We start from the raw sequence: 26,305 nt of genomic DNA on the forward strand, positions 1-26,305 counted from the left end.
CTAGCAACGATCCCATGTCAAGATCCCAGGTTCCAAGAGATGCTGCCTGCCGGGATGTGTAGATGACAGAGCTCCGCAAAGCACCTGCAGCCCCCATCAGGGTATGCGCTCACAGGGCTTTCTGGAGATCCAACGATCTAATACATGCAAAAGCCCCCAGAGAAGTGCCTGGAACCTTGTGGAAATGGAGCTGTCCTGAGGGCTTACTATCGTTAGGACTGGGGGTATAAATTTCAGTGTCCCGATGCCTTGGGATCTCCCAGAAGACCTTCCAGAGCTAAAGCAGGTGGGGCTCTGGGAGCCTCACCCCCACTGCAAATTCAGTAGGAGGACCACCTTGATCTGTTTTAGATCACGTACAGTTTCACTCGAGGTGTAGAGAGAAGGAGTCCCTACTTAAGAAAATAAAATCTTTGAAAACTACCCATGCAGCAGGACAAGTGCTGGTCCAGGGTTAGAAGAACTCATGTATCCCCCCAGGTTCTGCTATTAGAGGGCTGTGTGACCTTGGAAAATTCACTTCACCTCTCTGGATTTTATTTTCTGTTCTGTAAAGTGGGAGGCCTGGGTGACTGCTGGCGTTCTAATCATTAGCCCTAAGCAGCCAAACTACGTGCTGGGATAGAAGGGGGAAATAATCTCTTGTGCAAATTTCCATGCAATTAGTTTATTATAGATTTAATTACAAGGTTCGTATGCCTCCTCATCCTGCTCTCTCTTTCTGTTGTCTTCGGGTGCCCCTCCATGAGCAAAGTTTGCTTTTCTAGAGGAATCCCTGCTTGCCACTCAGCCAAGACTTATCTGTCACCCAGAAACTCCACTGGTCTGGGTCTGGGCAATCAGCAGCTTGAAACTGAGTCCTCATTGCTGGCTTACCTAACATGTCTGCTGTCTTCAGCCACAGCTGGCTTGTGAAGGCGACAGAGGACTTGGGGAGAGGAGAAAGCTAGCATCCTGTGGCATCAAGCCATCAAGCCAGGAAGTGTAAATTAGCCCTGACATCAGGCTGAGTTATTGTTATGACTGAAAGGCTTTACAGGACCCGAGGAAGGACACACACACGCACACATGCACACACACATGCACGTACAAACACACAGAGATATGCACACACAAACACACACACGCAAGACAGTACTTACAGGAAACAGAAAACTCTAGAGAAAACCAACCCTGTAGACACAATGAGGGGCTTTGACAATTACACTCAGCCTAGAAACACGTTTCCCGGCACCTCTGCCTTATTCTCCCCACAAGAGTAAGGGACACCGAAACGCCAGACCCTTTCCCATCCTTGTGGCTTCTTTGAAGTCACTGGCTGAAGACACAATCGCATCGGCTTGAATGTGGAAAGAGACTGCAGAGGAGAGACAGATGTCCCTTAGAACCTGTTTGTTCTAGAGGAACCTCCCTCTGGGTGCCCAGGGGGGCTAGGAAAGCAGAGGGAAATCCTGGCGTCAGACAGAAGCACACAGGCCTCAGGTCAGCCCAAGGATCTGGGATCTGGGGGCCTCAGGGCAAAAGGAGGGAAGGAGGTAGGAGTCACCCAAACCAAAAGCACAGGCACAAGGACCTCCTGACTGGAGGGGGTTGTTCCTTTAAGCCCTTGGAACATGTGGGTCCGTGTGTCACGTCACATTGGGACAGAGAGGATGGTGAGTGATGCCTTTGGCTTTAAGCACCCTCCTCTTCACTCCGTGGCCATGCGCTGAGCTCCAGGAAGGAATTTAACTGGGGTGTTTGGTGTGGATGGGGGCTGGTAGAGACAGGGCGATGGAAGGGATGAGGCCAGGCGGAGGTCCCCTAAGAACCGCCTGGAGGCAGGGCGCGTCAGTCCCCCTTTGACGTCTAGAACCCTCCTGGGCTTGATAAGGTCGTGTGTCTGCTCGATAGGATGGGTGTCCCGTCTGCCCTAGCGACTTTCCCTTGCCTACCGTGGCCAAGTATAGTAACAAGATCATTCATGCTTCAGCGGGAATCAGTTTCCTTTCCTGCCATCTTGTGGTTTTGTGGCTGGGACCGTGGGCTCCAAGTCTCGACGGCTCTGGCTTTTTTTCAGTCCAGAAACTGGACTTGCTAGCCGTGGAATCTTGGGCAGGGTACTTAGCCTTTTCTGTCTTTAATATGATACCTGGGAGTAAAAGCAACTGGGACAGAGATATAGAATTCTTAACTCAGAGTAAAGTACTCTCAACAGCTGACAGCGGCCTCGCCTTCTCCAAGTGCCACTTTTAGGCCAATATACCTCTGATGTGGGCTTTTGGGGAGGAAACAAGCCTTTCCGGGTGTGGACAAAAGCTCTTTCTTTCCCCCTGGTTGCTTTTCTTTCCATCTTTTCGGGGGCCCAAGAGGGTTTCTGGTTATCGAGGGCTGCCTCCAGCAGAGCTGGGTGTCTGCCCACCCCCTCCAGCGACAATGGCAGAAGGCTCTGGGCGAGCCCCTCCAGGGCCCCCTGGAGCCCAGCAGACTCCCTTATCAGTATCAGAAGTCCAAGACTGCCTCTTACAGATAATGGCATTCGTTTTTTTTCTGTTAGCTTGATTCGGGGTAACACTGATGAGAATGGGCCCCTCTCTGCCCAAGGAGGGGATGCTCAGGAACAAACGCGTTCCCAGAGGTCTAACGTGAGCCCTTCATTCAGAGACCGGCTGGCGACCACATCAGGAACCCTCGTGGGGCCCCAGCCTGAGGCTGAAGGCTGGCCTGCGTTTTCTACCAACCTCACCCCACCTCCATGAGGTAGGGACCCACATGCCCCCCATTTACCGATGAGCACACTGAGCCCCCCCAGGAACCCAAGTGACTTCTTTCAGGTCATACAGTGACAGTTGGGATCTGAACCCAGATTGGCCTCAGGCGTCTGAGTTCTCAATGGAGAGCGGCAGGCCCTTGGAGCACCAAGAGGAGCCCAGGGCTGGGCTTTTTTGCTTTTCCCCCACTGTGCGTGTGTGTGTGTGGGGGGTCACTTGGTGGTTGAAGCTTGGGGCTTCAGAAATCTGGAGACCACATGAAACATTCCTTCTGGGATCCATGTTTCTGAGACTCACTATCTTTAGCTGAAGTCTATGCTAATTTTCTGAGGAATCCAGAACGCTGACTGTATCTTTTCCTCCCATCCTTTTCTCCCTCCCAGATAAACAAGATATTTCATACCATCTCCCACCTCCCTGGAAATGTCCCAGCTCAGTGGTTAGGGGAAGCATGTTAATAACGGGACAATGCACAGTGACCCAGAACCTCTAGTTGGTGGGAGCGGGGAGCGGGGTGTCTGTCTTTTCCCCTGGCAGAAGGATAGAGGAGGGAACCCAGAGGCTAAAGTCTGACTTAACAATGATAACAGAAACCAGAAACCTTACTTTGGACTTGACAGTTCACAAAACAAGGTCACATGCTTTATCTCCGTCCATCCTCCTGATAACCTCCTTAAGGCTGTTTGTTACTGTCCCCTTCTTACAGATATGACTCAAAGAGACTGAGTGACTCCCCCAAAGTCACACAGCCCAGATGTTCTGACCCCACATCTGGACTCATTTCTAGTAAATTCCATGGCCTCTCTGTTCTGTCTGCTGGCCCTTGACCCACCTTATCACCTTCTTTGGGTCCAGCTCAAGCTGACTGCTTTCCTCCTGCCTCCAAAGAGCCCCAGCCTGGTGAGCAGGCTCGCCAAGGAGGGCCAGGGGGCCTCTGAGACACAGCGCCTCCCTCAGCCCCTTGAGCCTTGGGACCTGCCATCCTAGGAGGATCCCTAACCCTGTAGATGGCCCAGCAAGGTCACTGTCACCAGACAGAGGTCAGTTCGAGGCTGGAGCTGCAAGTGAGAGAAGAGGGTGTACTGGGCTCTGGACTTTGCTCATTCATTCATCTGCTCAATGCACGTATGCCGGCCCACACTGGAGACTCCAGTGCCCATCAGACACTGTCCTGTCCCCAAGAGCCTATAGGGATGAACTGCTGTTTTGCTCTCTGGGTTCACTGGCTGACCCAGCGCCCTGATGTGGGTTAAATCCCTCAGAAGCAAAAGAGCCCCCACCCCAGAGGTGGACTTTCCCGCATGGTGGGGAGCCTTGCCCTGGGGATCTTCCCAGGGTACCCAGCAGAGCTTCCCTCTGTCCAGTGAAAGGGCTCCAGGTGGTTCCCTAGAGCGGGGAGCCAACATGAAAGAGCGCACAGGGTGGGCAAGAATAGCCGGTGGGTGGGGTGGGGTGGGGTGGGGCGTTGGGAGGGTGGGCAGGGCCTCAGATCACCAAGGCTCCAAGCTGTGCAGACATCAGGCCCTGGTGAGGTGCTGAGGTTTCCATCCTGGACCACCTTGGCTAACCCCGGGATGGGGGTGGGGAGGGGATGGTAAAGGGACTCAGAATAGATGGGAAGCCATAGGTCAGGTCCCTCCAGAAAGTAAAATGACCTGCCCAGAGTCCTACTTTATGGCAAACCTGATTAGAGCAACTTACTGGAGTGGGCTCTCTGCACAGACGCAGGATTAAGCCACCCATTGTCATGGACCGTCTTCAAGCTGGGGCAAAACAATAGGAATCAAGATGCCCAGAACCCAATGTTAACAAAGGAGGAAGGTGTGTGTTTGGGATGGGTGGGGGGCCTTGGGAGGCAGCGGGTGGGGCAGTTTGAGGATCACAGAAACCCAAACCCTCTGGGCAGGTCCCAGCAGCTCCCACAGGCAGAGACACACGCCCAGGCCTAAAAGCTTATAGGTCAAGTTACAGCAGAGGTGCCGTTAAGACCTCAAATCCCTCTCCAAAGTCAGGGGCTTAGAGCTTGCCAGAAATTGCAAGGTAGCTCTTCAAGCTTCAAGTTCCTCATTTTGTTAACTTCCTCTGATCATCCGTAGACAGGTCTGAAAATTCGGAGATACTTAGGAGGCAAAGGTCCCTAGAAATTCACAGGTCTGAGATTCCAAACATCAGGGACAAGTGACACTGTCTTTCAATGAAGGCTCCCCACCAGGGTCCTAGCAGTGCCACGGGGACCACTGTCTAGCATCACCTACCGAGCTCCCTGGGGAGCCAGCCACCCTGCACCTCCTGAAGGCAGGGTTGAGTTTTACACATCTTTGCCCCAAAGGCAAACCATAATGAAAGGCGGTGTTTGAAGAAGGAGCCTCCCTCGCAGAGCCCTGAATTCGGATAAGGAGCGGCAGAATTACACAGGGGTGAAGACTTTGTCCTGGAGGTATGCTTAATTGCTGTGTAATCTAACTGGGAAGGCCAACCCCCAGACACCTGTAAAAAGGAGAACAAATTGCTGAACAGCTGGCCCTAAAAGACAAATAATGTGTTAAAAATGGAGGCATGGAGGGAGCGCAGGCAGCGCCCCAGCCAATCAGGTAAGTTTTCATGGGACCGTTAAGACTAAGCTGTGGTTTCAGGACCGCCAGTAATGGGGGGGAGGGGGAGAGCTTCCAGCTGGTAGCCAAGTAGGGTAAAGCACCAGCCCAAAGGGACCTCCTGTAGGGTCCCACAGAAAGCAACCTGCGTTGGAGCGGAGTCTGGAACCCACACACCATCTCAGGAATTTAATTTTATTTTTTTAAAGATTTTATTTATTTGTTTGATTTTATTTATTTGTTTGACAGAGAGAGACACAGCGAGAGAGGGAACACAAGCAGGGGTAGGGGAAGAGGGAAAAGCAGACCAGGCCTGCTCCTTTGGGGCTCGGGAGTTCATCGTCCCAGAGGTTCACTAGGAGCAGAACTTGAACGTAGTCTCCGCGGATACTTAGGAGGCACAGGACTCGGGCCTCCGGAAAGCTGGCCGATCAAAGCCAGGTCACCCCGCCCAAACCCCCCGCTCTTGCACCCGCTCAGGGCTGGCCTCGCGCTGGCCCCTCCCCGCCCCTCTCGATTCTAGAAAGGGTCCGGGACGGAATCCACTGGCCTAGGAGCGCAGACCCCCGGGCTCCCATCTCCCGTGGGTGCCGGGCCGGGAGGGAGGCGCCCGGGAATATTCGTTCCTGGCCACCGCCGGGGCTCCCCGAGACCCCAGCGCCCCGGCTCCCGGCCGGCCTCCCCACATGGAGCTCCGACGGTCTCACACCGGCAGATTTGAACCTAGGAGGCCAAGCGGCCGTGCGGGGGTTCGCAGCCGCCATTGGCTGCGGCGGCGCCGTGACTTCAGCGCGGAGGGCGCGGGCGGGAGGGCGCGGGAGGAGCCTGGAAGGGGAGTGTCCGGGAGGCTCGCCGCCCAGAAAGCCGGAGAGCAGAGGGAAACCGACGCCGGCGCTGACATGGGCCTCAAGCCCCGGTGCCGCTCGGAGCCCACGGAGGGGACAGCGCAGCCACGCCAGCCCGGCGCTCGCGTCTCTGGGGACCCAGGTAGGCGACAGCCGCCTGCGCCCTGCGAGGCCTGGGTGGGCTCGAGGCCCCCAGAGGGGCGGAGAGGATGGAAAACGCCTGGAGAGGAGGCCGAGGGGCGGGGAGGAGGGCTCAGAGACCCCCACTCCTGCGCCCGCCCCCGGGTGGAAGGGCTGGGCCGGGGCGCGTGCGGGGCGGCCCGGGTGTTGGGACCCGGAGCCGCGCACCCCCGGTCCGAGCCGATCGGGCTTTGGGGAGGAGGGGCGGCGGAGAGCCGAGGAAGCCGCGCTCCGCCTCGATTTTCTTTCCCCAGACTGGGATTCGGCGTCCGACCCAGGGCGCTGCTGGGGCGGGGGGGACGGGGGTTCCCGGCTTTAAAGGTCCATCTGCGGGCGGGGAAGTGGGGCGTGCGCTGGAGCCGGCAGGGGCACCACAATCGCCGCGCGCCGCCCGCCGTCTCCGCGAGGGGGGCGTGTGTGCGCCCGGAGTTCTCCGTGGATAAGAGCCGAATTCTTCGCCTGTAGTGGCGGAGGCGTGCACACACGCGCTCGCTCTCGTACACACACTGCAGCACACGCCACCCAGTGTCCCCGGGCCGGGGAGGAAAGAGGGAAGGAGCTGCCTGGAAGGGACCGGCCGGGGAAACAAACACTGCCCTCCCCAACCCCCGCCGGGCTCCCGCCCCGCCCGCCGCCTCGGAAGACCTGGAGGCCGCGGCGGGGGGAGGCCCGGGCGGGAGAGGCCGCGGCGCCTCCGGGCGGGGTGGGGCGCAGCCGAGCCGGCGGCCCGGCGGAGGGGCTGCGCGCGGGGTCGGCGCGCTAGGTGCGCCCGGGGCCAAGCGCTGCTGGCCGGGCGGCCGGCCGCCAGCCGCCAGCGCTCGGTTAATGATTTAATCACCCGCTTGGGGCGGTGGAGCCGCGGTCGCAGCCGTCGGTGGCTCCGCCCCCTCCCCGGAGCGCCCCCAACCGGGGGGTACAAAACTGTCCCTGTCGCCGGTGCGTACCCTGCCAGCTGCCCTGTGGGCTGGGCCGCCGCGGGTGAGTTCGGGACTGGGGGAGCCGGGCGGGAAGTGGGAGCCGGGGCTGGAGGGCTGTAGCTGGGCGGGTTCCTGGGAGAGGACTGAGCGGGAGCACTGTGAGCGTGTGTGTGTGTGTGTGTGTGTACGCGCGCGCACGCGTGTGTGTCTGTGTGTGTGTGTGTGTGTGTGTGTACGCGCGCGCGCGCGCCTGTGTAGCTTGGGGGCGGGGGGAGGGGTGCTCTGCTAACTCAAACCAGATTCCTGGTGTTTCCCGTAGAGATACTGCAGCCCGGGCTTTGGAAGTTTTCTTTCTGTCCCTAGGAGAATGGAGGGGAAATACAATGCTTTCTCTTTTCTTGTCGCCCTTTGCAATCTTGACTGGCTCCCACGCCCTCCGCTGCGTCCGCGGCGCCTATTCTTGGCCGGTGTGTATCGGAGCGGTTGAATGGGGAAAAGGTCCCCGAGCCGCTGCAGCCTGCTGCTTCTCTCTAGAGGGTTTGTGGTGCTGGAGGGAGGCTCTCCCTCATCCTCACCCCCGGCGGCCATCTGGACCAGGAGGAGCTTTCCCCCTGCAGCCAGCGTAAACAATGAGGGGCCCCGGCGCAGGAGGGCCTCCTGTAATGCAACTTCTTGGAACAGTCAGGGTTTCTAGTAACTCCCCGACGCCCCCGCCCCCTTTCCGAGGCTGGGGTGGAGGAGGGGACCACCAGCAGGACGGACTGAATTTTAAGAGAACAAAGAACAGGGCACAAAGGAAGGGGAAGCCGAGCTGTGGGTTTCCCCCAGAAATGGGGAGTTTGCTGGCCCAAGGCTGGGCCCATCCAGGCCTCTAGGTGGCTCCCAGGCTCCCGGAGCTGTAATGGGGCATTCTCTGGAGTCTTGGGAGGCTCCCTGCCTGTGAGGTAGCCAGGACCCACCAGTGTGGGGGTGCCATGTGGTCTCCCGTTTTCACCAGTTGGCCTGTGCGAGCTGCCCATGTGACTGACTGATTAGGGTGTTTATCTCCAAGTGTGGACTTCGCCCCTCTCCTCCTTAAGTACAGCTGCTACTTCCCACAACGGGGGCTTCCGTGAACCTAGGGGAGATAGCCCAGTGGGTTCTGGTCTTCCCCCGGGGACCTGGCAATCCACGCAGGGACTGGGAGCGGGCTGATGTGATCTGGTGTGTCAGTTCCCAAGAGGTGGCAGGTTGGGGTGACTCCCAGCCTTTCTGATGTCTCTCTCCCGAGGTCACAGACACCCTGCTCGTACTCCAGCCAGGATTCATATAAAACCCTTCGCTCAGGCCTCCACTTGGAACATTCTTTCCGTTATCTGGGGATTCTGCCATTTTTTCTCTTGACCCCTCTTTTTCGCTTTCATTGCGGTCTTACACATGCCCGCCCACCCATGCTCATCCCAGTCCGGTGTGCGGACGCAAGTTGACTTCTGTTCTCCTGCCCCTTAGAGACTGACTGTCCAGCCCTCCCAGGACTGGAGTCCACGGAGTCCTAAGCGAAGGAGAGTCTTAATTACAGAATGGATTGGCTCTCCCACCCCCACCCCCCGGCAGATGTTGACCTGGGAGAGGAATCTTAGACCCTTCTTGACAAGTGAGGCGCTTTCCCAGAAGGGCCCCAGATTGGCTCTGGTTCAAGGATTCCAGCCCCCTCCACCTTTGGAGCGGCTGATTGATTTCTGTGGCGGGGACAGGCTGTGCCCAGGTGTGGCAGGCAAGGTGTTTGATATTGGCCAGGCTCGCCTGTCTGCTTTCTCTTTCTCCCTCTCCCTCCTCCCCCCTCCCCCACGCTCCCACCCTATCTTTCTTCCCTTGTCTGGTTTGGGTCGGTGGGAGTGGAGAGCCAGCGACTCCTGCTGTCCGCGCCTCCAGCTTGGTTCTGCTGGGCTAGACGTTCCACAGGCTCAGAGGAGCTTGGCTCTAGGTGGGGAGGGAGGAGTCTGTCCCTTGGAGGAACAGGATCTGGGTTGATGCCTGAGATAAGGCCTGGGGGCGGAGGGATGGGTCTTACGCAATCTTGCCCTGGGAGCTGAGAGAGGGCTGACCCAAGCTTAGGTCTTCTGACCTACGTCCTGGAGGCTTTTCCTCAACCTTGGGAAAAGGAACCAAACTCTGGAGCCAGCTGGCAGAGTCCTGAAGGCCTGGTCTGGAGAGGACTTCTGGGGTGCTCAGGGGAGGACAGACCCGTGCCAGCCTTCTCCAGACGGGGAGGTGGATGGTGGCACCGGGAGGGACTGGTGTGCGGCTGGATGTGGCCCTTGTCCGTTCGCAGTGCGTGGCAAAGGAAGTTGAAGCTATTAGTTTCCCCACATTCCCACTCGGCGTCCTCGAAGCTCGGGTTTAAAATACGCCGCTTGTGGAGCCTTGGGCTTCCTTCCAGAAACGTACATCAGAGTCTCCCCCAGGCACTGCCAGCTTGCAGCTTGGGGCTCCATGCCAGGGTGGCAAGGCCTGGCATCCAGACCCCTCCACCTTCTCCAGGAACGGAGGAACGGGAAGTCTCCACTCAGGCTCCCAGGCTGAGGAATGGGCTCCCTTTAGGGCCCAGCAAGGGCAGTATGGGGCGCGGTCAAGGAGGCAGGCTTAGGGAGCGGTAGGGAGGGGGATGGGGGGGCACATCTGTAAGACAGCAGTGTCAGGCAAGAAACTTCCCTTCGTGTATACTCAGGAACAGCCTCTCCTGCTCCCCCCTGCTGGCTCAGGCTACTGTCTTCTGCCCTGGCCATGGGGGGCTGGGGGAACCTGGGAGAGCCTCCGGGTTCTCCGTGCACCTGTGTCTGTGCTGTTCTTGGGGTGACTGAACGTGAACTGCCCAACCCAGCTTCAGATCTTTCCGGGGTGGCCGCACAGCCAGGCTCTGTGCTTCACCTTCTGCTCTTGCCCCTCCTTCGTGCCCTCAGACCTGCTCCCTGCAACCCTTCTTTATTCCTTACAGCGTTGCCCTTGACCCTGAAGCAGCAAAAGGGGACTAGTGCCTTTGGCCCTGGAGGGACACAAAAGGAGCCTTCTCTGGGCTCCACTGTAGCCTCTACATCTCTGTTGAGAGCTGGATTAGGTCCTACGGACCAACCAGTGTTTTATTGGGGGGAGGGGTGGAGAGTGTGGAGGGTTTGCGCCTTATCGGTTGCTGGTAGCCCCCATAGCACCCCCAGATTCCAGAGTTATCCAACCCTCATCCTAGAGAGGAAGGGCAGGGAGCTATTTTATCCCACCTTTGCCTCATCCCTCCCCACCCCCCATCAAGCTGAAATCAGAGTGTTAAGTCCTGTCTGAGAAGCCAGGCTCTTCCCTCCTGCGTCATGAAAGATCAGGAGGGTGGACGTCAGATGGGCAGGGAAACGGGTCTCCTCCGGTTGCTGGATCTGCGGCTGGGGGGGACTAGAGTCCCCCGCGCCTGGCCTCAGAAGCTTGGAGTTTCCCTCTCCCTGCAGTGCCTCATCCCGGGGACCCTCCAAGGACTTGGAAAAGGGTCAGCCCTGGAGCCTTTTGGATGGGGTATTGTCAGGTGACACAGAGATAGGTGTCCCAGGTTCCTCACGTGTCCTCCTGAACTTGGCCAGAGCGTCGGTCACTGGGGATGCTGGAATTTTCCTCCTGCCTCTCCAGATACAGACATGGGGTATGCACTGAGAGGGAGAGAGAACATGTCACAGCACCTCCATGGCACACAGGTGAGCGCTCACCTCCTCGCCCGGTCACACTGGGAGGTCCAAGCTGTCATTGATCAGATCACTTGGAAAGCTATAAGCTAGTGTGGAGCAGGGGCTGTGTGTGTGGCCCGGCCGGGAGGCACCTGGCTCCCGGGTCCATGCTCTTTGCCTCTACCCTGCACACACCCCGGCAAGGCCAAGACCCATTCGCAGCCTGCTCTGGAACGAGTATAGATCCATTTGTCCCCTCCGAGAGCCAAGAGCCGGGAGTGTCCTCTCCATTGTCCCCACTCCTCCTCTGAGCACTGTACACTCAGGAGAAGGGAAGTGAAACCGAACAGGGCTTGGCATATCTGATTTCAAGCCCAGCCGCGTTCCTTCCGAGGCAGGAGCTCTGGGCAGGAGGGAGGAGCAAGGGGGCCCTCCCAGGTGAGGGAGACCTGCCCCGCACTGGGGCTGCTGATCCTGGGGCCCCCCACCACCACCCCAGGCACCTCTTGCTCTCTCCCAGCTCTTCCCTCTGTGATGGCAACCTGGTGCTTGTATCCGTCAGTCTGTCCGGGGACAGGCTGGTGGGGAAGCACGTCTCCAGGAAGAGAGCCTCCACTAGCCAGAGTTGCTGAATACCCTTGAGTCACTGGCTCTTCATCTTGACTCCCTTGTAGCTTCCTGTCCCCCCACCCCCCAACCAGGGGGTCACAGGTCATGCCTTCTCTTTTTTTTCCAGAGCTGTTTTAACTCCCAGGTGGTGAGGAGGCTTGCTCCCTCCCGCTCCTACTGCCTTCCCCACCTTCCTCCCCTGGCCCAGAGCACACAGTTCTGGGATTAGGAGGGATACGGGATAAAGGGGAGGGAGCTGGAGGGCAGAGTGGCTTGTTCCCAGCCCTGCAGGAGCAGGGCAAGGCTTCTGGTGGCTGGCTGTGGTCTGTGTTTCCCAGGATTTATCTGCACTTCTCCTTGGAGTGGCAGGGAGTGGCGTGCCCAGACTAGAGCCATTTTAACCTGAAATGCTGTGGAGTACTATGTATCCTGGGACACCTGGGTGGCTCGGGTGGTTAAAGGACTGTCTTTGCCTCAGGACATGATCTCTTGGTCCTGGGATCGAACCCCATGTTGGTCTCCTGGCTCAGTGGGGAATCTGCTGCTCCCTCTCCCTCTGCGTCTCCCTCCTGCTCATGATCGATCTCTGTCAAATGAATAAATAAAATTTTTCTAAAAATGCCTATCCTACGGGTGTTCGTGCATCCAGAACCTTCAGGGGCCCCAGCATGGCTTCTGACCTGCCCCGGTGCCCCTTCTGGTGGAGGGGGAAAAGCCCAGGGTTCAGAATCAGGCAGATCTCAAGACCCTTGCTTCTCTCTGCTCTGTCCCTAGCAAGTGTGTGTGGCCTGGGGACTCAAGGCAATCTCTTAGCCTCAGAGTTCTTATCTGTGAAATGGGGTGGTGATAACTCAGTGGGATTGTGGGGAAGGAAACAGGATGGTGTTATTACTTTTATTTATTATTACTATGATTTTTTTAAAAGATTTTATTTATTTATTTGACAGAGATCACAAGTAGGCAGAGAGGCAGGCAGAGAGAGAGGAGGAAGCAGGCTCCATGCTGAGCAGAGAGCCAGAGCAGAGAGCCATGTGCGGGGCTTGATCCCAGGATCTTGGGATCAGGATCTGAGCCGAAGGCAGAGGCTTTAACCCACTGACCCACCCAGGCGCGCCTGTTTATTATTTTTTTTAAAGGCAAAGTGTAGTCAAGATAAAGCAGCTGCTTGGAACGAAGGCTCAGGGAATATGATTTCCCTTTCTCATATTTGTGGTGACCCATGGTCCAGGAAGGGCCTGTCCACCTGAGATCCACAGGTTGGGGCTAGGATATTCCTGCCCAGAGTGGCTTCCTAGGCACCGGCCTGAGAGCGGCCACAGCCCAGCCTGGGAAATGTTATTCCATAGTTCCCTTGATTACAAGTCACTGTCTGAGCCAGGTAGGACAGCTGCTTCTGTTTTCTAGCCATTAAGGGGTAAATTAAGCTATAGCGCATTTTCCCTACTACAACTGAGCCTGGCTGAGTTACTGGCTTCATTTGCTCATAAACTGTTAAGAACTGTAAGTTCTCTGAATGCAGTGGTGAGCATCATGGTTCGCAGAGAACCTTCTAGAACAGCACTGCCTGTGGAGTACCATGCTAGCCACATAGGTAGCCTTCCCGTCCCCTGGTAGCCACATTTTAAAAACTAAAGACTGATGAGATTAATTTTAATGTTTTATTTAACATAGTACATACCCAAAAGATTGCCATTTCACCGCATAGTCATAAACAATGAGTGAGAGGTTACATTATTTCATCGTAGAAAGTCTTCAGAAATCCCGTGTGTATTTCACTCCTGTAGCATCCTCACTTGAATGCTAAATTTCACAAAGACTTAATCTGAATTTGAATCTCCTGAAGTTTGGGGCCGAAAAAGCAGATTCATTGATGCAAGTATGTTTTATACGTAAGTTTTCCAAAAAACTGCATCTGGCATCAATTTTTAAGTTTAAATATTTAAAATAAAGGATTGTGTGACCAGCAATTACTCTGTCGACTGCCAGAAGTTGAAAATATTACTGTCGAGTGCCAAGAACAGGTGCTTCGTGTCAGCCGTGTTATTCGATGTTACGTTGGCAATTGTAGCAGATGTAATAAGATAAGAATAAAGAATGGAGGAGACAGAATTATTACGAGTTACAGATAATGGGCTTGTCTAGTTGCAGGGCCCAAAAGGTCCAACCCTAACGTTGATTCCCGTGTGTGCTAGACAGTCCAAATTTAGTAGGGTGGACATTAAATATGTATAAATCAAGATTGTAGCTTTCCCATTTACCAGCTCTGACGGTCAGAACCTATAGCTGTGGAAAAGCAGGGGGAGGCAGAACCCACTTAGAACAATAAGAGGGCATTAAATGTCCCTGAATAAACATGACCAGGACCGTGTACGACTTGTAGGAAGAAAACCCACCGCATTTCATGGAGGGTATCCAGAAGACTTGAGTCAAGACCTGAAGATTTGATGTGGCAATCAAGTCTATTCTTCTCCAAGTTTATTTCTTACTTCCTTTCTGTTCAACGTAATCCCACCAGGATTTCTTTGGGGATTTACGTTTTTAAAGTCCATCTGGAAGAGTAACAACATTAGAAAAAAACAAGAGCATTTTAGAAAAAAAAAAAAGTTAAGTAGGGATGTTACCCTCCTAGATGCTCAAACACGTTTTACAGAGTGGCAGTGTAGACCAGGTGTAGAAATCAACAGATCTGTGAACACAAAGGGGAGTCTGGAAATACAGTTGTGAGTAGGAGGTATTTGTATTTAAAGAATTTTCCTATCCCATGAAGGTAACCTTTAATGCTTCACCCACATCTTAACAACAGTCCTATATGGAATCAGTAACTAACATTACTGTTATATTTTATATTTTTTTCTATTTTAAATGACACACAGTCGTCTTCACTTTGTTGCATTTCCTCCTAGTATTTTTCTGTAGTTGTTCATTCTTACGTTACCTGGTGGCTTTAGAGGAAGGAAATATTTTCATACTCTTAGAAGTGGGGAAGGTCTTTGCTTCCTATAGTGAAAGCCGCAGACAATGAAACAGATTTGGCTATGTAAAAATTAATAAGCAGTCTGGAAAAGAAAACAATCATCCATTGTAAACAAGTATATGATAAATTTGCAGAAATACTTTCCAAATATGATGGTAAGAAATGGAATTGTGTAATACTTTAAAAAAAATTCCTACAGATCCATTGGAAAAGGTAAAGCCCTTCCCCAGAAAAATGGGCAAACAATTTCAACAAACCATTCCCAAGAGAAAGGATACAGAAGCCAATGATAACAGGTTTTAAATGCTCACCCTACTTAATAGTGAAAGAAGTACAAATTACAAGTTTGCAAGTGTGCTGGTTACTGTTTGTTTTTTTGTTTTTTATTTTATTTTATTTTATTATTTACTTGACAGATCACAGGTAGGCAGAGAGGCGGCAGAGGGGGGGGGGAGGCAGGCTCCCTTACAGCAGAGAGCCCGATGTGGGGCTCGATCCCAGGACCCTGAGACCGTGACCTGAGCCATTAGAGGCTTAACCCACAGAGCCACCCAGGTGCCCCTTGTTTTTGTTTCTAACTAAAGAAGGTGTAACACCTAGTACTGGACACCATCTCCTGTAGTGGTAGAACTGTATCTTTGGTAGAACCTTCCGGAAAACAAGTTAACAGTAAGAAACAAAAGTTACTTAACTCGCTCATATGTATCCTCTGGAATGAGGATTTGTACCAGCTTAGCTAGGAAGGATTTTTGTTACAGAGTTCAGACAAAATGGAAATAACCTGGTATTCCTTAGTGGCCCACTGGGTATATAATTCAGGAATTTAGTGCTTAATTTAAAATAACTTAGTTTAAAATTTGTTAACGTGTAAATATTTTCACCCAAATGTGAACAGTGGGTCTCTATTTATCTACCTGCCGTGGAAGGTTCTGCAAGTTTCATATATCATTTCCACTTTTAATAACTACATTTTAAAAAGTAAGAAGAGATAAGTGAGATTAACACATTAGCCCAATACATCCAGAGTATTGTGTTTTTTTTGAGGTGGTGGTGGGGGAATGGAGCAGGGCAGGCAGAGACAGCGGGAGTGGGAGAGGGAGAGGGAGAAAGAGAATCCCAAGCAGGCTCCACACCCAGCATGGAGCCCTGTATGGGGCTTGATCCCACAACCCTGAGATCATGCCCTGAGCCAGAATCAAGACTCTGAACCCACTGAACCAGCCAGGTACCCCAAAATGTTACCATCTTAACAATGTAATGAGCTGTTTTATTTATTTATTTATTTTTCATTCCAAATCTTTGAAGTCTTGTTGCATGTTTCACCCCTTAGCACATGTCCGTTTGGACTCCCCACATTTCAGATGCTCTGGAGCCACATAAGGCTGGTGCTGTCCCGTTGGACAGTGTGGCTATAAATTATTTAATAACCCCTAGAGAGGCAGCAGAAGGCAGAAGTCACTGAGAAGGCGTGGTACAGAGTATGTGGAGTGATCCCTGCTCTGGCAAGAGCCTGGTATCCTGAGGAGCTGGGCGGGGCTCACCCTGCTTCCCACCCCCCCATCAGGGATCCCTGGGGGGAAGCAGGTGTTGGAACCAGGCCTCGTTCACTTCCACTTTCTTCCAGGAAGCAGGGAGTCCATCTCCAGGAAATGGGATCTGCCCAAGCGTGGCCAGGCAGTGGCACCCTTAGGTCAGGGAGCCTGGTCGGGATGGACATGCAGGTGGGTGGCGGAGCGAGCACAGGGCACCCAGCCTGGTCAAGGCTCTGGTCTTCCTTCTTGGCAGCTGGAAGGCCCATGAAACACGCAATGGGGCCTAGAGTAGGGCAGGCCTGAGAAATGTTGGAGGCGGGGCCTCATCCTGAGCCCACTCCTAAATGTGCCAGGGAGGTCCTGCTCCAGTGTGGGCCTCCCCACCCCCCACATCTCCCCTCCCAGGAAATCCCAACATGGGGAGGTTGCTCCAAGCAGGAGGCTGAAATGAGATCCTGAGTAAGGAGGAGCCCATTTGAGCCATCCCTGAGAGCAGGTGTCTGATGGGAAGCCCATCCAAGAGAGTCCTGGTTCCAGGGACTTCCAAGAAGCAGCCTCCCCAGTGCCATCCCACCCCCATCTTCCATGGGGACATTCTTGGCTGGGGACGTCTGAATGGGCTAGGAGGCCTTACCATTCTGAAAACTGTGTGTCTGAGGTCGGCCGGAAGTGGGGTCAAGTCACCATTTAATAGCTGTGAGAGTGATCTGTGTGGGGTGAGGCTGATGCCATCTGAGCCTCAGTTTCCCCTTCTGTAAAATGGGGGCAATCTTGACACCCTCCTTGCAGGGAGAGGGGCATGAGTTTCTCCTTTCCTAGCACAACGCCTGGCATGGGGCAGACACCGGTAAATGATAGTATTGACGTGATGGTTGGCTCGTTGTGGGAACACAGTGAGTGCTGGTGGTCCTGTGGGACCCCAGCCTTTTCTTCTGCTCCCTCGCAGCCTCCCGATGAGCTGAGCGAGGGCTGTAGAAGCAGCAGAAGCAGAACCTGCCCAGGGCATCTTGGCTAGGATCCCGCTGTGGGATCACCCACGTGGGAGGCTGGCCTCCAACTTGGAGCTTTTAGTGGCACTGGAAATTGGCCAGTCTCCGGTGACGGTGTAGAGGGGATGATCGTTATCTTTCTTCTCCTGCTCAGTCAAAGAGGCTCAAGCATCAGGAAGCAGCTGTTGGGGAGCGAGTTCTTTCGGGGGAGTCCTAATCTCCGTGTCTCCCCTTGGTTCAGGTTGCTGTAGATTGCCCCCTTCCTCCTCCCACAGGACTTGGAATAAAATGCATCCTTCCAGCTTGGGGGCAGGGAGGGAGGGACAACAGACATCCATGGTGGGATGGGGAGACATAATTGGCGCAGAGATTGAACCCAAGACCCAAGCTTGGGGCCTTGTACTGAGCCTGAGAACCAGCCCCTTCTGAGATGGTGTTGAAATGAACATCTTTCCCATAAGCCTTTGATGCTTCGGGATATTATTATTATTACTGGTGTTGTTATGAAAACAGCATGACCACATTAAAGGAAACAAACAAAATGCCTGTGTCCTCTCGAGCTTGACGTAACTCCTTTAAGCCTCTGTTGGTGTAGGTTTGGATCACTCTGTGTAGACCAGTGTAAGCCCTGCCTGTTTCTCCCCCCTCCCACGTGATGGCCCGTGGTCACCCGTGGCCCATGTGGCAGCCCGGTCTTTCGTGATCGTGCTCCTCCTCGTGGCTGCGTGTCAGTCCGTTAACAGCCAGTTCCTTATTCCGGGCTGTTAGGTGGTTTCCTGCCTTTCGAGATTATAAAGAAGGCCTCTGTGCCTATCTGGGTTAAGTGACTTTTCCCTCTGCTTTTTGAAATCGTTCCATAGGGTAGGGCTCCCATTGGAGAAGTGGCTGAATCATACTCATTTTCAAGCCGTTATTTAGGGAAACCACGGTAGTGGCCAGAGTCCTGGTGTGGTAACGAAGGCTTGGCTTCCGTCCGTGACCTTAGCAGGTCCCTTAATGTGGTTTCGCCGTCTCTGAGAGACTGGTTGCTCGATTCCCAGGATCTTCAGGTGATACTTGACACAGAAACGCAGGTGGTACAAGTGGGGGGTCACGAAAGACCATGTTCCCATCCTGGGCTTTTTTTTTTTTTTTTTAAGACTATTCAGGCTCGAAGACCATGCTGCTTAATCGCCCGGTGCAGATAGCACACTTTCAAATCCGAGGGCTTCTGCAGGGCATGTGAAGGAAGTAAAAGATTCCAAATAGTACCCAAGTCAGCTAAAAGGATACCACAGCCCCCATGGAGGTTCCTCCCGCCCGCCCTTTGTAACAGTGTGGATCGAAGTGTCCGCAGCTCGCTCCCATTCACGGCAGCCCTTGTCCCGTGGCTAGAGGGAAGCTCTCTCTGGCCTTCGGCTGGCGCGTCTTATCTTGTCAGGCTAAGGCTGCCAAGTGTTCCAGAAAGCACCGACTCTCTGCCAGAGCCCGTAACCTCTCCCGGGGGCCAGCGGCTCACCTCTCCCTGAGCTGCTCGCACGAGCCCCTCTCTGCGTGGCTCCCGAAGGCAGTCGCCCTGGAGCAGATGCCTCCTCGCCTGGTTCTGGCCACATGAACCTCTCCCTGGTGGCGGCATGTCAGTTGCATACCTGGCAGAAGGGTTCATAGCCCACTGGGTGAGACCTGGCACCGCAGAAGGCCTGTGGCACTTGGCATAGGGCCTGGAAGGCCTGGAGTCCCCTTTGATTCTGCCTTTTCTCTCTTCCCCCCTTTCGGCCCTCAGCAGCTCCTGGCGTCCCTATCTCCGGAATGCCCCCAACCCCCGTCCACCTCCTCACCATGTCCATCTCCTGGCCCTCATTCTCTTTGCCCTGAGCCCCTGCTTGCCCTCCATGCCTGCAGAGCCGGCTGCCGTGGAAAGCTCCGGATGCACCGATTGGATGACTTCCCTGCTCAGGAACTACCTGTTGGTTTCCTTTCATACCTAGAACGCCATCCGAGCTCCTGCCAGGCCGGTGGGCCCCGGGCCCTGGGTCTTCATTCTGTTCCTCGAATTCCACCAGCTTCTTCCCACTTCTGGGCGTTTGCAGGGGCTGTGCTGTCGCCCGGTGGCCCTTGACCTGCCTGGTTCCTTCCCATCTTCCCGTTCTCAGCCCGCAGAGCCCCTTCCTCAGAGCCCCCCCCCCACCCCGTCCCGTAACACCCACATTGGCTCCCGTTTCCTCGTTTCCTTCCCTCTGGGCACCAAGGACTGCGAGAGACTGTCTCAGTGGGGTCTGTAGGGCCCTGCTCCCCACCCAGCCGCACTCACAGTACACACCTGCCCCAGGAAGGCCGGGGGCTTATTCAGCTTGTGATTCTCACTGCCCTTCTGCCTTCAGGGCCAAAAAGAGTCTGGGAAATCGGCCAATGCAGGAAGCCGTTGAATGAATGAATGAGTGAATGAATGAAGCCTGTAGCCATTCCCAGCCACGACAGGTCGTCCGTCACCACATACCCCCTTCTGTTCAGGCATGTTGCTTGGGGCTGGCCCCGGATGGACATTAGGACAGCTCAGCGGAGCCGATGGAGGGACAGCCACCCAGGGGCGGTGCGGTGGGCGTTGAAGCGTGTGTCCTCTGAGGGAGGGTGAGCTGCAGAAGTGGGGAGCTTTCCCCGCTGCGGCCGGAGAGCTTAGTTCTATCTCCTGCCTCGGGCTGGCTGCCAGCAGCTGGCCACTGCCTGGGTGTTTGGGAGCTGTGGATTCATCTAGCCTGTCCTTCTGTCTGTCTAGCTGCTGCTGGACTGGCTCATCCGGGCTGTGTGTGGCGGGCGGGAGGGATCCAGGTGAGAGCCGTCCTCTGGAGTCCCAGGAGCAGAACTGAGCCGCGGGTGTGGTCAGGGTAAACCCACCAGGGGCCTGGCCTTCCAGGAAGGGCTCCCTGCTCCTGCCTTAAAGGAACGTTCTCTGGTTGGTGGGGTCAAGGGTAGGGGAGTCTAGACCCATCGGAGGCTGGGAGAGTGAGGGAGAGCCTCGAGTTCCTGCTAGGGTTTTCCTTTGCTCTGCCAGGAAAGTGGGATGTGGCTTCCGGGCTGGGGTGAGGGGTGCCCCGCCCTGGGCAGGCTGTGGGGAGTGGCTGCCCTGTCATCGGGCAGCCTATTTTAGCCACTTCCCCAGAGCTGAGTCATCTCACTTAGCAACGCCCCCTGCCAAAGACACAGCCAGCTCTCTCTGGCACGATCCCCTTCCTGGTGGGCTCTTAGGCGTCCTGACCGGCCCCCTGACCTGCCCGGCCACCTGCTGGTCCTTAATCTCAGTATTCCTTACCCCCACATTGTTCTGTGTTCAGAGCTTAGGGTTCTCACCAGCCCTGAAGCCTGGCAGGTCGGGTCTGAGCTCTAGGATTCCGGATACCTAGACCTGAGCCAGACTCCAGGATTCCTTGCTGGGCAGTGGGACGGGTAGGTGACTCATACAGGCCCCAGCTCTCTCGAGAATTTTTCACGCTGGGTATTGGAGACAAAAATCCTCCTTCCCACCCCTAGAGAGTGAGACCACAAGCAGAAGATAGCATTGGCCAGACTTTGCTTTCTTTCTGGGGCATAGGGCCGAGCCAGGTGCTGGGGCTCTGGGGGCTGACCTGCGGGTGTCCCTGCTGGCCTCTCTCACCTGTTCTCCTGTTTTTACCCACCAGGATAGAAGTGGGGGCTGATGGGACCCTCCTGTCCCATAGTCACGATGGCCAGAGTACCAGGCCCCTGTGAGTGGCCACAGAGCTCTTTACCAGGTCTGCTGAGTCCCTGGCTGCTGGGTCCTGTGGTTTGTCTTTTTCTCTGTGAGGAGGAGCACTTCAGATGGGAAACTACGGGGCTGGCTGCTCCCTGGGTCTGGGGATTCCTGCCTTGCTTTGAAACCCTTCCCGCAACGCTGCAAGTTCATGTCTGTGTTCCTACGATTCTAACCCTTCATGCCGCCTGCCCTGCCTCTCTGCTTTCTGTGTGTGTGTACGTGGTAAATAGCAGAAGCTTTAATTTCATAGCTGTGTTCGGAACCTGGGGCTGTTCTGCGCTGCCCCCCCCCCCGCCCCGGGGGACATTTGGAAGCCTGGAGAAGCTGGAGACATTTGAGGAAACAGCCAGACTCCTCCTCTCTCTGGGCTCCCCTGGCCCGGAAGCAGGCGGGGTGGGGGGCATTTTGTGGGTCATGGTAACTGATGGGGGCGCTACCCACCAAAGGCCAGAGAAAGGTCTGGAGCAGAGTAGAGAGAGCACTAGACCAGGAGACCAGCTTCTCGCCCAGCTCCGCCCTCTGGGGCACAAACCTGGATAAGTCACTTGGCTTCAGTACGCCTATTTTCTGGGGCTACCCTGGGTGTCCCTTCCCTCCCAGCTCTCTGAAATCCTAGGACTCTGTGATTAGAGGCAGACAGGTTGAAGACATGAGCCTTCTCCGTTCTTGCTTGGTGGGTGGCCGCGGAAGCCTGAGGGGTTCCCTAGTGTCAGAGTGTCCCTGGAAACCTGGTTTGGTTTCCTTCCGTAACTACCAAGTCCGAAGCCAGCTGCGGACTCCCTTTCTCTTTTTTAGCCAAAGAGAGTATTCCCCCAAAGGTTGGCCTGAGAGCCCATGGCTGGCCCGGGGGTCACATTGGGCGACCCTCTTCTGAGCAGTGGCGAGGGGATGACCCTGAGGCAAGTACTCTCCATGAGTTTAAGAGTCCACAGTCTATGGCCCATGGGCCAAATTTGGCCCACAGCTTGTTTTTATATATAAAGTTTTATGGGGACACAGCCATATGCTTTGTTTACATACGGTCTGTTGCTGCTTTCTTGCTATAAAGACAGTATCTTCCGCAAAGCCAAAAATCTCGAATCTCTGACCCTTTATAAAAAACATTGGCCTGTTGGTCTAGGTGACGCACGTCTAATGGTTCAGAGGTTAGATCCCCAGGATGTGGGCCAGAGGGACAGTTCAGGTTAGGGGTGAGGGAAGCTAACTCGCCTGAGGGTTTGGTGGGGAGAAGGAGGAACAAGAGGAGGGGGGGCTGACGGCCAGAGTGGGTCATCTCAAGGCCATCCAGGAAAGTCCTTCCTTGGCTCGGAGCCCAGCCCAGGTCACCTGTGTGGCAGGTCTGCGCCGGTGCCTGGCTCCTGCCGCACGTCCTACAGGACTTTGTTTGCCGGAGTGACAAGCGTAGGATTGCCCAGGGCTGGCACGGGGTTGGGAGGAGTGGCACTTGCTTGGGGGAGGGAGCCGTCAGACTGGGCGTCCGCAGCTGGACCAGGAGCGAGGACACCAGGGGAGGGGGTGGTTGGAGGACAGAGAGGTCCGGCCGGGAACCCCAGAGCGGTCCCTGGACGGAGGTGTGGCCGTCGGTGGGTCTGCTCGATGGGCGTCAGCGGTGAGCAGGTCCATCAGACCCGCTCTGGAAGCTTGTGTCCTGTGGGCAGGTTACAGCCCGGTGGGCCAGAACAGAATGAGGGAGCGGTACCTGCGGGAGCGGGGACGTCCAGAGTGCTGGGAGGCCAGAGGAGAGGTGGCCGAGAGGGTGTTTCCCAGAAGTGACGTGTCATCTGAGCCCTGAAGGATGTTGGGTGAGGCAGGTAACAGGGTATTCTACTAGGGACCTGTGTTTGTCCAGTCCTGGAGTCCAGGAGGCAGCCGCCCAGGGGCAGGGGCCCCAGGGCAGAGGTAGAGGACAGCAAGGAATGGCATTGAGGAGGGAGGGAGGCGAGGACGGGTGGCAGATCCAGGGGTCTGCGCTGGGGAGTCCTGGAGGGGTTTTGTTTTAGATAAAAGGTGACGAATGGTCTGGAGAGGGGCGGAAGGGGAAAAATGAGCATCCGCCAGGCTCGTGTCAGGGATCAGGTGGGATGTGGGTGGGGGGCAGCGTTGGGGATGAGGAGGAAACCAGTGGGGTGCCTACAGGTTGTCCTTCGCGGTGGGAAGGGTCGGACTGCCATGAAGGTAGAGTTGAGAACTGTTGGCAGGACTGGGGGGCAATACCCCATCTCCCCACCCTTCTCGGCCCCCCACTACCAGCTTTAGCGTTTGGAGCCGGTCGCTCTGGAGGACAAGGGGACCGCCCCCTACCCCGATGGTTAAAGAAATCAGGCACAAGAGGCACAGAGTGAGTCTTTGGCAAAGAGCTCGGCCCCACGGTGGAGAGGTCGCAGGCGGGTTCCTCATTGATAGGACACCCAGCAAGGACTGGGAGGCTGGGGAGCTGGTCCTGTGGGTCCCGGCAGCCCCACCCCAGTTCTGATTCAGAAAGTGAGCCTGGCCGCCTACGCACGGGGAGGAGGTATGTCCGGCAGCGTCTCTCTGGGGCCCGTCCTGTCGGCTCCCTCCTCTGAGGACTGTGACTCAGGTTGAAGTGTCCCCTGACTGCAGGGATTGAGGTCAGATGGCAGGAAGGACTTACAGCATGTGTCCGGCCCTGGACTGCCACGTGGACTCGCCTGTGTACCTCTGCCTCCTCCGGTGTGGTCACGTTCGCTCTGGTGGTATCTTGGGTCGGGGGGAGACGTCGTTCTTGTGGGTTCAGGGGGCGTATGTCTGACCTCCACTCGGCTTTGTAAAAAGCGCTCCCCTGACCCAAGTGCCTGGGCAGGGCTAGGGGAATAAGGCAGGGTTGAGATGCCCATTGCGGATCGCCATTGCACAGGAGTTGGTTTTGGTGGGAGGGCTGAGGTTTGAGTAGCAGCCCCTCGGGGCCACTGGGCTTTGGTGCCGTGTGGCCAGTGGGGGTTAACCCTTTGTCTGCTGTTCTCTCCTTGCAGCCCTATGACCTCCTCCTCGTCATCTCCTCTACCCGCCGGACTTCAGATCTGACCCCCCAGCCGCCTGCCGTGCCCCCGGGAGCTCCCCCGTCATCCCCCGAGCAAGATGCCTATCCTCAAGCAGCTCGTGTCCAGCTCGGTGCATTCCAAGCGCCGCTCCCGCGTGGACCTCACGGCCGAGATGATCAGCGCCCCCCTGGGCGACTTCCGGCACACCATGCACGTGGGCCGGGCCGGGGACGCCTTTGGGGACACCTCCTTCCTCAACAGCAAGGCCGGCGAGCTGGACGGTGAGTCCCTGGACGAGCAGGCCTCCTCCTCGTCCTCCAAACGCAGCCTCCTGTCCCGGAAGTTCCGGGGCAGCAAGCGGTCGCAGTCGGTGACCAGGGGGGACCGGGAGCAGAGGGACATGCTAGGCTCCCTGCGGGACTCGGCTCTGTTCGTCAAGAACGCCATGTCCCTGCCCCAGCTGAACGAGAAGGAGGCGGCCGAGAAGGGCTCTGGCAAGCTGCCCAAGAGCCTGTCGTCCAGCCCCGTGAAGAAGGCGAGCTCCGGGGAGGGCGGCCAGGAGGAGATGGGCGAGGGGGAGCTTGGGCCCCGGCGGAACGGGGCGGCCGCCCCCCACTCCCCAGACCCCCTCCTGGACGAGCAGGCCTTCGGGGACCTGACAGAGCTGCCCATCATGCCCAAGGCTGGCTTGGGGCTCAAGCACGCTGAGTCCATCATGTCGTTCCACATTGACCTGGGACCCTCCATGCTGGGCGACGTCCTCAGCATCATGGACAAAGAGGAGTGGGAACAGGAGGAGGAGGATGGCGGTTACCATGACGACGGGGACGCAGCACCACACAGCACCCTGCAGGCTCCCCTGACTGCGGCAGGGGCGGCGGCGGCGGCGGGGGGCCCTCCAAGGGCCAGGCAGGAGGGCGCTGCAGGCCGGGACCTGCCCCAGGACGAGGGGTGGGCGGCGGCCCCCAGCCCCGGCTCGGCCCGCAGCGAAGGCAGCCACACCACTCGGGACAGCAGCTCCCTGTCCAGCTGCACCTCGGGCGTCCTGGACGAGCGCAGCCCAGTCCCCCGGGGCCCCGAGAGGGCCCGGGCCCCGCTGTCCCGGCAGCCCGACAAGGAGTTCTCCTTCATGGACGAGGAGGAGGATGAGGAGATCCGAGTGTGAGGGGCTCCCGGCCTCCCTGCCCCCAAGCCACACCACCCCCCTTCCCTGCCCCGTCCCCTGTGCAGGGCAGCCAAGAGCCCGGCTTCGGTTGCAGACCCTGGACCTCCCGGACGAGAGGCGCTGGCGGGGGCCGTGGGGAGCTGGCGGGGGCCGTGGGGAGCACCCAGCCCTTCTGAGCACTGTGGGATAGGCGGGGGCTGACAGAAGGAACCGGCTGTCCCTTTCCTCTCCTGATGTTCCTCCTGTGACCGGTGGCTTGTGGCAGGAGGAAGGGTGGTCCCAGGCCCCCAGCCCCCCCTCCATCCCTCATCCCCGGTTCATGCACCACAAGCCTGGAGCCCCTCGGAGCAAAGCCGGACCGAATGTGTGCACTAAACGCAGCCCCTTCTAGGGGAAGAGAACAGGATGGCGAACGAAAGGAGGCCTCAGGCTTCTGGAATTTTCTAGAAGGGGCTCTTCCAGGAAGACACTAGAAATAGGTTGGGCACTGGCTTCAACATTGATTTGTTTGTTCTTGTCACGTTTAAATCCTTCCGGAGTGGTATCTGGAACAGTGTTGTTAGTAGGTCTGCTGCCAGAAGGAAAATCAAATCCTTTTAGAAAACCTTTATACTAAGTGCTTCCAAACTTTATTTAGAACCTATGGGGCGGGTGTCTGTGCTCATCTGTCCCTCCTCCTGCCCCATAGCTATTAACAGTTGAAGGCAGCCAGTATAGAAAGTTACTGGAAAATGACTTTTTAAAAAATAATATATCATTCCTATGGAGAGATAAAAGCTTTTTTGACTGGATTCTCCACACACACCCCCCCCACCCACACACACACTACTTCCCCTTCCTTCAGGCCTTTGTGCCGGCAGACACCCTCCCCCACTTTGGAGGGCCCTAAGGGTATATAGAGTTGCCAGATGTAGCAACAGAACAAAACTAGAATGCTGAGATAAATTAGAATATCAGGCATACAAAGGAAAATTTTTTAGTATAAGTATGCCCCCTCTGTGTTTGATACATACTTAACGTGAAAGAAAAAGATGATTTGTTCTTTTGAAATTCAAATTTCTCTCTGGTCCTCGTCACCCTGCCCCAGGGGATCCAGTGGGAGCTTGGGTGTATGGCCCAGGGTTAACGGGTGATTTTCCGGTCCTGGGAACAAGCTAACCTACCCTCTCCTGTCCCCTCCCAGCTGGTGTGGGGAGCGGGACGGACAGACGTACCACAGGACCCAGCCTGGGGCCAGCGGGCGTAGCTGCTCTAGTCTCCAATGTTTTGTCAGATCCTGATGCAGACACTAACTTAAATTCCTGATTTCTGGGCCCCATCGGTGCT

General features: G+C 56.1%; 1 protein-coding gene across 6 annotated transcripts; it reads left to right on the plus strand.

Moving 5' to 3' along the window:
• Positions 1 to 4,707: 4,707 nt before the first annotated feature.
• CDC42EP4 (CDC42 effector protein 4) lies at positions 4,708 to 25,587 on the plus strand. 6 transcript variants are annotated; one of them, XM_044247512.1, is made up of 3 exons: positions 22,642 to 22,714; positions 23,066 to 23,526; positions 23,806 to 25,587. In XM_044247512.1, the coding sequence occupies exon 3, from the start codon at positions 23,912 to 23,914 to the stop codon at positions 24,977 to 24,979; it is 1,068 nt and encodes a 355-aa protein (XP_044103447.1). In that variant the 5' UTR covers positions 22,642 to 22,714; positions 23,066 to 23,526; positions 23,806 to 23,911; the 3' UTR covers positions 24,980 to 25,587. The 6 variants fall into 6 exon arrangements, with proteins under 6 accessions (XP_044103448.1, XP_044103444.1, XP_044103446.1 ...); XM_044247510.1 differs by having other exon boundaries at positions 23,066 to 23,506; XM_044247513.1 differs by lacking the exons at positions 22,642 to 22,714; positions 23,066 to 23,526 and adding an exon at positions 4,708 to 5,341.
• Positions 25,588 to 26,305: the final 718 nt, after the last annotated feature.

The sequence above is a fragment of the Neovison vison genome, chromosome 5 (assembly GCF_020171115.1).
Source record: "Neovison vison isolate M4711 chromosome 5, ASM_NN_V1, whole genome shotgun sequence".
NCBI lineage: Eukaryota > Metazoa > Chordata > Mammalia > Carnivora > Mustelidae > Neogale > Neogale vison.